General features: G+C 35.6%; 1 protein-coding gene across 3 annotated transcripts in view; it reads right to left on the reverse strand.

Annotated features, from left to right (window-relative positions):
* LOC127105820 (3-hydroxyisobutyryl-CoA hydrolase-like protein 3, mitochondrial) overlaps positions 1–9873 on the reverse strand; it is a 30200-nt gene extending 20327 nt beyond the window's left edge. The window contains exons 1-10 of one of the 3 annotated variants that reach the window (XM_051043026.1): positions 9464–9873; positions 9205–9306; positions 8953–9017; positions 8120–8254; positions 7906–8002; positions 7489–7618; positions 7207–7385; positions 6944–7071; positions 6744–6845; positions 6294–6557 (exon numbers count right to left, since the gene is read on the reverse strand). In XM_051043026.1, the coding sequence (XP_050898983.1) occupies positions 6456–6557; positions 6744–6845; positions 6944–7071; positions 7207–7385; positions 7489–7618; positions 7906–8002; positions 8120–8254; positions 8953–9017; positions 9205–9306; positions 9464–9557 (1134 nt within the window). In that variant the 5' untranslated portion in view covers positions 9558–9873 and the 3' untranslated portion in view covers positions 6294–6455. Of the gene's footprint in view, positions 1–6293; positions 6558–6743; positions 6846–6943; positions 7072–7206; positions 7386–7488; positions 7619–7905; positions 8003–8119; positions 8255–8952; positions 9018–9204; positions 9307–9463 lie in introns of those variants that run through there. The other 2 variants (XM_051043027.1, XM_051043025.1) reach the window with 2 other exon arrangements.
* Between the last annotated feature and the right edge of the window lie 1250 nt (positions 9874–11123).

Consider the following 11123-nt stretch of genomic DNA (forward strand, 5'->3'; position numbering starts at 1 on the left):
AGCATCTCTTTCTGTCTTAGGTGCAGAACTAGGAGGTTCCACTTCAGGAACAGGTTTCTCCAAGACATACAACTTTCTATCATGTTTGAGGACAATCCTTAGATTTCGGTGCCAATCCAGAAAATTTGTCCCAGACAATTTTTCCTTGTTAAGGATTGATCGTAAAATGTTGTTAGAGGTGTTTCTTGTCATGGTAATCTACATAAGAATTAATGAAAATATAAGTATCAATAACATGTTTAATTAGGCCTTTAATTAAATATGCTCCCACTATTTTACTCAAAACAAATGACCCTCATCATTTGATTCAGAAAATCCCGTTGGAAGATTTTCTAGTGGGTCGAGATCCATATTTCAATTTGTTCTAAGTCCGCGTAGGCGGATTACACAAAACTAGGTTATTTAGGTAGGAACTCCTTCCAATTGTATCTAATACAACTCTCGAAAATTTCAGTTGGGTGAATAACTCCTTATTCCAATCCATCATATGGATCATTTCCAACTCTTGCTTCTAAACATATATAATTTTATTATAATTTGTTTAGTTAAGTTTGACTCATTGTTTTAGCAATTGGATATTACAATTATCCCATCACACCTTACTAATATAGAACATGCACCTCGCGTAGGCGAAACCTACATTATCCGATACTAGTCTTGATGAGTGCTAAAACTTGGAAAGCATAAACTTAATATTTAATTTGAGGGAATTGCAATTATTCTGATCTCACCGGCTTATTTATCATATAAATCGTCTCTCACATGCATCAACATACATTCACATGCATCAACATACATTCACATGCATCGACATACATAATGAAACAGTTATGGCCCCTAGCGCAATTGTTCTCCCAAGCCAATGAGAGAACCTAAGCTAACCTAATAACGATCTAAGCTTCTCCAAGCAAGATCTTCAAGGTTGTCCTCTTCTGATATTGAATTTTTCTCTTTCTTCATAACATTGCATTACATAAAAGAAACTCGTTTTACATACGAGGGAGTGAGATGAGAGAAGAAGTTACATTAAGAGATTAAAAGAGAGGCACGACACGCAGGTCGTATTTAAAAATAAAAATAAAAATAAAGGAAAACTAAAGTCATAACTGATCACCACAAGACAATAATAATAAACACATTATTATTATTAATTTTAATTCTTTTAATTAATTAAAACCAAATTAAATTTCGGCGATCGATCACACTACGCAGAGTTAACCGGGGGTTCCACTGACCGATCAACAGACGGGGGTCAAGGGGGCAGCGCCCCTTGCGGGGTTGTAGGGGTAGCGCCCCTGTCCGAAAATTTTAATGCACAATTCATTTGAAATCGACGTTGTTTTGCATCAACACAAACTCTTGCGCAGTCACAAAACAGAAACTCTGAGAATTCCGACTTTGTGAATGTGACGATCGTCAAGCACGTTACGACCGTCACGTCCAGCTTATTATGACCGTCACAGGCCCATGACGAACGTCACGCGACCAAAATAACAGAAATGCCTAGAATTCTGGATTTGTGAATGTGACGACCGTCACAAAGCATGTTACGACCATCACGTCCAGCTTGTTACGATCGTCACAGGTCCATGACGAACGTCACGCGGCCAAAAACAACACTTTTGAAACAGTCAACAGACGTGATCCAACAAGCCCTCAATTCACAACTCCTTGATGGCACAACCCTTGTGCCGTCACTAACCCTAATGCACCAATTTCAGACCGTCAAACACACCTCGATTGTTGATTCAGTATGATTGATCAACAGGTCATTGCTTCACCATACCAATGTCGGACTCCAAAGCAAATGACCATTGATCGCTCAAAGGAAAACAACCATTAAGTGTTTGAATGAACGAAACAGAAACAGTATATCATATATACCGTACTTTGCATTAGGATTATTTGTATCATATATATAATTTGATCGATCTCAATTGCGTAACCTATGGACGATCGATGTATCGCTGCTTCACCATACTAATGTTGGTTCCGAAGCATAGTCAACATCAATCATCCAAATCGTACACACATGATGCCAAATTTAATTGCTCATTTATTTAATTGATTCATTATGTCTTTTAATCATATTAATACAGAAAATAAACATCTATCTGGTGCATGGTTTCGTAAGTGGCTCTGATACCACTGAAGGAGATTGGCGATCCAAAACGCAGCGGAAATTAAAATTTTATCCTTTAGAGATCCTTATGAATGGGCATGATCAGTGATAGAATAATTACCTCTTGTGACGATTGAAACCTTCGATGCAGATCTACGGAGCGATCACGAACGTTGAACGACGACAAAGCCTCTACTCAGTCCACACGAACGGATTCCTTTAATCTCAGTGCTAGCTGCTACAAATGAAGGCTTTGAGTGTGTGTGTGTGTGTGTGTGTGTGTATGTGTGTGTATGTGTATGTGTGTGTGTGTGTGTGTGTGAGAGAGAGAGAGAGAGAGAGAGAAAAAACAAAAATGCAACTGTAGTTAATGCTTCTGCACAAGGGTTCTATTTATAGAACCACTTGTGTGGGCTTCAAGCTAAAAAGCTCACTTAAGTGTATGTGGCACATATCTTATAATATGCCAAATTCACTTAAGCGTGTGGTACCTTGCCATATTTCGTATTCTACTTAAGTACACCGTACCTTACGATGATCTACAATTCACTTAAGTGCATTGTACCTTACGGTGTTCCTTAGTTACTCTATCTCTCATCAATCCGTCCTTTGTGTGTGACCCTGTAGTTTTTTACGGCATTGACAATTATATTAAATCACGTATTTAACATAATAAACAGTGAGCGGTATCTAGCAACACATCACTGCTACCCAAGACACGAAAATGTCATGTGATCTGACAAATCCTTCTGTGATTATACTTATGTGTATAATTACCCTTTTGCCCTTATGTCTATATTGAACACAAGACATAGACCGTGTCATCCTTGTCCAGTTCAATATTGGGCCCATAGACATTTATCCTATTACGCAGGATGGACAAATTCCATCTAGGTCACTCATGTCCCTCAGCATGCTTCGTGGAGTACCCATCAACTGTCTTTATGGTTATCTAGTTACGGAGAACGTTTGATCAGCAATAAAGCACTCAACTCTACATCTAGGGTCCATAGTGATTTCAGGTCGAAGGGTGGTATACACCATTATCACCATGAGAATAACTTATGACACTTTGCATAACATTCTATATAGTATTCTCATAGCAGGTCAATCCAGTATAAATATTACTCTTAACATTCATACATATGTTTAAGACTTGATAACTCCTTATCCATGATCCATGAGATGTGATCATCACTCTATATACATAATAGTCTTAATGCTTTAATGTTATCCCACTTCACAATAAAGCTCGACTACGGATACTTTAAGAATAATGTCCTTATGTTTAATGTGATCTCATGATTAAGTCATATTTGATACATTAAACAGACCAACTATTCTAGGGACTTTATTAAACAAACATAATAAAAAAAAAGCCTTTTATTATTAATAAATAATTCGATACAAGTATCAAAAGTATTGGCCTCTAGGGCTTACACCACCCCCCCCCCCCCCCCCCCAAAAAAAAGGAAGGGTAAAGAAAAATAGTACTTAAAGTAAACTATTTGAGTAAGGAAATGCGACAATGCAAAAGGTTAAGCAAGTAGAGAAGTAACTGGAAGCAATAACTGTCCAAGAATAATGCAAAAGAAAAATGTATGAATGGCAGAAAGAAAAAGGAAACCGAAAAGTTCCAAAGAAACCAGAGTTTATATAAATAGATGAAAAACATTACAAAATCGTGGAATGGCATCATAATAATGATCCAACGGTCCAAAATGCCTCCTCGAGAAAATAAATGCCCTTAAGTGCACTCGAATTGTCTAGGCAAATGTGACACTCCCTAGCGTTATCACCTATAACCGCACGTAAGGTGGTCAGAGAAAATTTCAATTATTCGACCAGCATTTAATAAATATGTTATAGAAACCTCTTTGTTGGCCTACATGAGAATGAAGGCATGGAATCTCCCGGTCCGATTTTTAAGGCTTCCCATGCCTCTTTACATAGCAAGTTTGGGGTAACTAATTCGAACCAGACCGAAGGCCCGAGAAAGGGTCATAAAAGTCCAATCTTATTCACCCTATAAATACCCCTTTTTGCGCCAAAACATATATGATTTCATTTTTCAAGAATTTCGTTCCACCTTAATTGATTCACAAATGAATTTGGGCATTATAGTGTTAACCTTACGGTTTCTCCTTCGCCTCCGCACCGAAATTGTAAGCATCGTCATCAGCATCAGGACCTGTTTCTCCAATTCTCACGGAACACAAAGATATTATCTTTTATTTTATTAACATATAACAAAAAATTTGTTTCATTATTCATCATTTGACTTTACTGCAACTTTGATCCTCCTACTTTTTCTTTTTTTGTTTTTGTTTTAATCCCCTCATTTTAAAAATCGGTATTTTGGTCTTTTTATAAAAAAAATTCTTATAAGTTTCTTAAAAGTTAAGAATTTAAAATACAACTTATAGGTTGGGCCTAAGTCCATATATGATCTCAATATGTTTAAGTTACTACAATTTGTTTGTTTTAGTTCTATAAACTCTTTCAAAACTTATACAAAAATCAATGTAAGACTTGGTTCCTTACTATTTTCTCTTCAGAATCTTTCATAAATTTCTCTATTGAGTTAAAGAAGTTTCTCGACTGAATTCCAACTATGATGATTCACAGATGGCACACTGAACAAAACCTTAAAAACAATGATATCGTCTAATTGAAGCTCTGCAACTCCAAAGTTTATATCGCGGGCTAACTGCAAATCTGGAACTCCAAAGTTCAGGTGCATTAGATGAACGCAAAAAACTTGGCAAAACCACATAATTGACAATCCCAAATTACCCTTCCACACCCAGCCAGAGCAAGAACCTTTGCCCCATCAGAATTGCCTTGCATCCACCCAATAGCAGGAGGAAGTCAGCTTACCTAACAAACAGCTCTATAGTAGGCCTATTCACATGAGGATTCAGGTTTCTCATCCCTTGAATATAATCAATACTAGCATTCTGCATGATAACCTTAAAAGTTTGCCAACCTACAAAAGGCTGGTGGATCGTGAACCTCCTTGCCGCGCCACAACCACAATGTACCATTTGAAATCTTCCCATGAGTTGTAGATATCTTCATTTATAAATTGTTCAGGACATTCACTTAGTTTATTATTTTCGATCAAGGAGTTGATTTGCAAATAACAGCCAGTCAAGTCTTCAATAATCATGTCCATTGTATGGCATTTCCTGCAAAATACCAAATTGAGAAAGATCTTGTTCCCAAAATATTACGCATATGCCTCCCAAAAACCACACTATTAATTGCATTTAGAATTGTTAGATTTTAGCTTACATGCCTAATTGAAGAATAGTCATGTTTCACCATCGGGATTCATGATAAGAAAGAATGCAACATGCATGATATATCAACAGGGAACATTATGCATCAAGTTATTGATATGACTGATTTTATCATTTATGTAAGTAGGAGCTCAGTTTATCGAATGCATTTTAGGAAGTTGAATATTAGAGTTTTCTTTGTCTTCGTGCTTGCATAAGAACATAGATTTGCAGTATGAAAAAAAGAAGCCGCGGCAACGGACACAAGTTTGAGAAGAAGGAGAAGAGAGAATAGTAAGAAACCAACTCCCACATTGATTTTTGCATAATTTTTGAAAGGGTTTATAAAAATGAAACAGAGTTCCTTAAAAAGATTAAGATCATACATAGGCCTAGACCCACTATAGAAGTTGTGTTTTAATTTCTTAATTTTGAAAAGTTTTAATTAATATTTCTAATTATAAATTAATACTGATTACGTGTCATGTAATTAATTAATTAATATAACATGGTAATAAAAATGGATGATGTGGATCAGCCAAATCATCGGGACATAAATTAAAAAGGGGACTAAACTCCTAAAACAAAAAATTTAAAAAAGATTGAAAATCCCGATTTTTAAAATGAGGGGATTAAAATTCAAAGGGGATCAAAATTGCAATTAAATTTAATAATTTTTAAATATAATAGATACTATGTCATAATTTTTTTTTTAAAATTATAATATTGACAGGATTAATAGTCATGCAGGTCAATCACTGGCCCACCGGTCCGACTAGGGCTAGTGACCCACTGCCTTCATCGGATCTTTCACATGTCTGAGTTTTAAAACTATGCATAAGATAAATTAAGGAAACATAGCCTGCATCAATTCCATGCAGGCACACTAGAAGCAACATTGTCCTTTGATTTCCAACATCAATAATGACAAGACAATGATACAAGCAACACCAGACACGTGATCTAATGATAACACAGTCTGTTTATTTGAAGAAGTTTCATACAATTCAGTAATGCATTCAATGAAAATGAAAGCTTTCCTTTGAAAATTACACGGACAACTCCCTCGTCTCCGCTCCTAATGGTGTAAAGACAGCTTCAACCTCACTCGGATCAACTTCCTCCAACCCCGATGGTTTCCACTTCGGGTTCTGCGGTGAATATTGTTCAATTTATTATTCAAGCAAGAAACATTGTATACAATATTGAAGGAAAAGTACTACACCAAAAAAATTGAAGGAAAAATAACTATGGTCTATGGGTTAAAGAATTTATATAAAGGATTAAAGAACCAGCAGTGGATAAAGATGTAAAAATCATGAAATGAAAGAGAGAACCTGATCTTTATCCACCAATACTGCTCGAACACCTTCTGCAAAATCATGTCGCAGTGAAGACCTCAAAGCAATGCGATACTCAGTTTTCATTACGCCGCTGAGCTGGAATTTCCCATATACAGATAAAATACTCATTGCATTCACGTTTATAATAACAGAAATTACAGGAACCCCTAGGAAGAAAGAAAAAAAGTGCCTACCGTCGATAACTCATCGCTGTCTTTTCCTACTGCAGAGGCAACTGCAGAGAAGTGCTTATTGGTCAAGAAAAGGGAGAAGGGAGCACCTTTTCCGAGGCCTTGGAGAGCTTCATTAGCCCACTCAGAAACTAGAAAAGGGAAAAAGTAAAATATTAAGCACTTGACAAGCATTTAACTGCGATTACAAACGTTATGGTCTAACATACAAAACAATGACTGTATCCAACCATTTGCGTAACCATATAATCTGATGATAAACATACCATTGGAGTCAGTGCTTGACTGGTGTTGTTTTAGATCCTTAATAGTCTCAGTAACAGTTTTATTTCTTCCAAAAGAAGAAATTATCTGAGGTAAGAGCAACTTTAACTGTGCCTCAGAATCTGGGTTTGATTCATAACTTGCTAAAAGTACTTTGATGTCCTGATGGGGATCCTGAGAACTATATAACCAATGAGTTTTGTGTAAGTACATTGATGAAGTTTAAATGGGTGATAATCTAAAGAAAAAGGCTCAAGAGCCATACAAAGGTTCATGCAACATACAAGTTTGTTGCCAAAAGGGCCTCCTTGAATGAACCTAACTTTCCCGATGGCACGTAATGTGTTCCAAGGCCAACATAAATTGCATCTGATGGAGTAGAGATCCTCTTTCCAGTCAATCCAAGATAAGCACCTGTAGTCAGTAAAAATACTCAAATTGAATTCAGAGATTCCACCGAAAGCAAGCTGAAGTACTTTTAAAGAAAAATTATGAAAAGTAATAAGCTGTTAATGAAAACTGGAGACCACGTTTAAATGTTTCAATAGTGAAGTGCACAGTTTGTATTCCTAAGGAAAATTATGAAAATAGTATAAACAAAAAGGACAAATAGAAGGGTCAGTAATTCAATAAACCTCTCCTCATTAGCTCGTCTAGTAAACAAGAACTAAAAATGCTAAATCATAAATATAAAAAATTACCAACGGCTCCTTCTCCTGGAGTTTGAGCTGCTATATGAGCAAACCCTACGTCTGGGAACAGGCCAATTCCATTTTCTGGCATGGCAAGAAGAGTTCTCTGGAAATGTATTATGCATAAGATAAAATTCACAAACAAGATCTAGAACGGAAATTATTATGAATATAAAAAATATATATAATTAAATGAGGCAACTATATTACCAGATGAGCATACCTCTGTAATGATGCGATAGCGGCCATGACCAGATAAGCCAATTCCAAAACCCATTGTTATTCCATCCATGAAACTAATATATGGTTTCTTGTACTCAGAAATTTTGCATATCAAAGAATACTCGGCTGTGAAGACCTAAAATATGCAGCATAATAGCTATATTATTTTTACGCTCCATATTAAAAACTCGAATGCAAGATGCAGCGAAACGTGTAATCCCACAAAGTGCTGACAAAATTAGCAACAAACAAAATGTAAATTACCAACAAAATAAACTGTCCAAACAAATCAACAAAATTAAAAGTGATTCTAAATCCAATAGGCCCTCAAGAATCTATCATATCTATTAGAGATGTATTAGAAATAGATGAACTAAGGCCTTTGTATCTTAGCAAAACTGACAACTGTCAGTTAACCTGTATACTACCTGCTATAGCAGGTTACCTGGTTGTTACTATAAGAACAACCAGTTGCCACCTCGTGTAACTAACTCTTTCAATCAATACAATTCAGTTACAACTGAAAATGGAAAGAGTAGTTTCCTATTCTAATAATATCTTATAGGTGGTTTTTGATTGATATCTGCTTCACATCACCGTCTACAGATAAACTAAGACCTCAGTTATCAAGCAAGCGGTCATTGAGACTAGATAAACAATTATTTGACAAAACAGAAACTACACGAAAAGTTGTATAGCATCAAAAAATGATGATGATGACAAAGAAGCAAACTATACATCCAATGAAGCACATAGAAAATGAAACATTTTTTTGCTCTTACATACAAAATGCAACTGGATATGCATGTATCAACAAATAATATACATATAAACCTTCTGTACTAAAGGTGTGCTTTTGTCCTTCTGTATTTCAGCAACAACCCCTTTAATATCCATACCTGCATTGACCATTAACTGCGACTCTCAAAACCTTACCTAGCACTCAAAACCAAAATAACCTTATATATCTATAGCATAACATCTGCAAAAGAGACTAATACTTTTGATGTATTTGAGCAAGAAACATACTTCCATAAAAGAATAATAAACTGTGAATTTTTTTCTCTAATATACATTCATACATACCGGCACAAAAGGCGCGAGAGGAGCTGCTATCAACCAGAACACATTTGACTTTTGGGTCTGATTCCCATTCATCAAGATAACTTTTATACTTTACATCCATATCTGCACCACAAAAAATTCAAAATCAAAATCAAGCTATAACCAAACTCACACATAATGAAATCTCTTCTTTTTTTAATCCTACATAATAGTTACCAGCATATTACATAATTATGAGAAAAATTCAATAAATTGAATGAATGCACAAAAATTCGAAAACCTAGGTTCATGGCGTTGAGAGCTTTGGGGCGATCGAGGGTGAGAACGGCGACGCCATTAGAATTAACGGTGCCTTTGACAAATTCTTCAGCCATGGATGAAATGGGTCGGAGAGAAAAGGAAGATTTGGGGTGCGAATGTGAAAGGTTCTGTTTTGGATTCTATATTTGTGGAACATGAAATTCAAATACTTGTTTGTAATAATAAATTTTGACTCGGCTAGCAATGTCTCTCGAATGTGAAAATATCATGCCTAATAGATTGTTTTCTTTAATTGAATCCCATAAGATATGTTTGCCAAATAACTATATCAATCTTAATACAATTTGAATAATCTTCAATTTCTTGTATAAGAAAATATTCGCAAAAACATAGTATTTTTTTTAGCACAGGTGAGTCTAAACTTCACATCATTCAATTTTTGCAAACCATAAATCCACGCATCTAATTCAAATTGGTTAGTTTTACTTTCCATAAATTTGTATTTGACTTTGGGTTACAGTATATAAATTTAAAATTTGTTTTATTGATTAGGGGAGGAAATTGAGTTTGTTGAGATTGAAAATTCTATTACAATAAATTGTTTTATTTTTTTCTCTCTTTCAACTTTCATCTTCTTCTCGTGCATTGGAGTTTCGTTGTTAATTCCAACAATTGGTATCAGAGTCAGATTTGATTCACAAGAAAACACGAGTGTAAGTGAGGTGTTTGATTTACTTCGTTCCTCAAATTACCATTGAATTTAAGATCGAAATCGAAGAGAATCACAATCTTGATTATCAGGGATTGGGAAACACGAGTGTTGAAGAGAATTGAGCGATTTGCACAAGAATGAACGTCGGAAACGGTAGCTTGAATTCAAAGTTTTCAGTATTCGACGAAAAGAATTGGAATCGTTGGTCGATTCAGATGTGTGTGTTGTTTGGCGTTCAATATGTTCTTGATCTTGCCAATGATGGTTACATGCCGGTTGTAGAAAATGCAACAGAAGAAACGCAAAGAAATGTGCAACTTGAAATGAGGAACAAGGATCCAAATGCATTGTTCTATATCCATAAATGTGTGGATACGAAGGTGTTTGAAAATGTTGTCGACTCGACGACGATGAAGACAACATGGGATACACTTGTGTGGTGCTATGGTGGTGACGCATAGGTGAAGAAAGTAAAGTTACAGTCCTTACGCAAGCAATACGAGAATCTCAGCAAGAAGAACAATGAGAAGGTGACTGATTACATCTCTAGAGTGATTGTGATCACGAATGAGATGAAGTGTTATGGAGAAACAATCTATGAAAAAGTAATCATTGAAAAGGTAATAAGATCATTTGCTCCTCAGTTTGATTACATAGTTGTAACCATAGAACATTCGAAAGACACCAGCACCATGAGAATTGAGGAGCTGAAGAGTAGTTTAGAGGCACAAGAGTTGTGTCTGACTGAAAGAAACTCTAAAAGGAAAACATAATAGGCTCTGAAAGTTTCTTTTGTCAAGAAGAACAAGAAACAAGCATGACTAAAGAAAAATAAAAAGAATGGTGGTGGTGCTCAGAAGTTAGAAGTCTCCAATCAAAATAAGAAGAAACATAAGAATATTCAGAAGGGGAAAAAGAAGTTTGATAAGAGAAAGATTCAGTGCTACAACGATGTAACAGGTTTGGC

Source organism: Lathyrus oleraceus, chromosome 7 (assembly GCF_024323335.1).
Source record: "Lathyrus oleraceus cultivar Zhongwan6 chromosome 7, CAAS_Psat_ZW6_1.0, whole genome shotgun sequence".
NCBI classification, from domain to species: domain Eukaryota; kingdom Viridiplantae; phylum Streptophyta; class Magnoliopsida; order Fabales; family Fabaceae; genus Lathyrus; species Lathyrus oleraceus.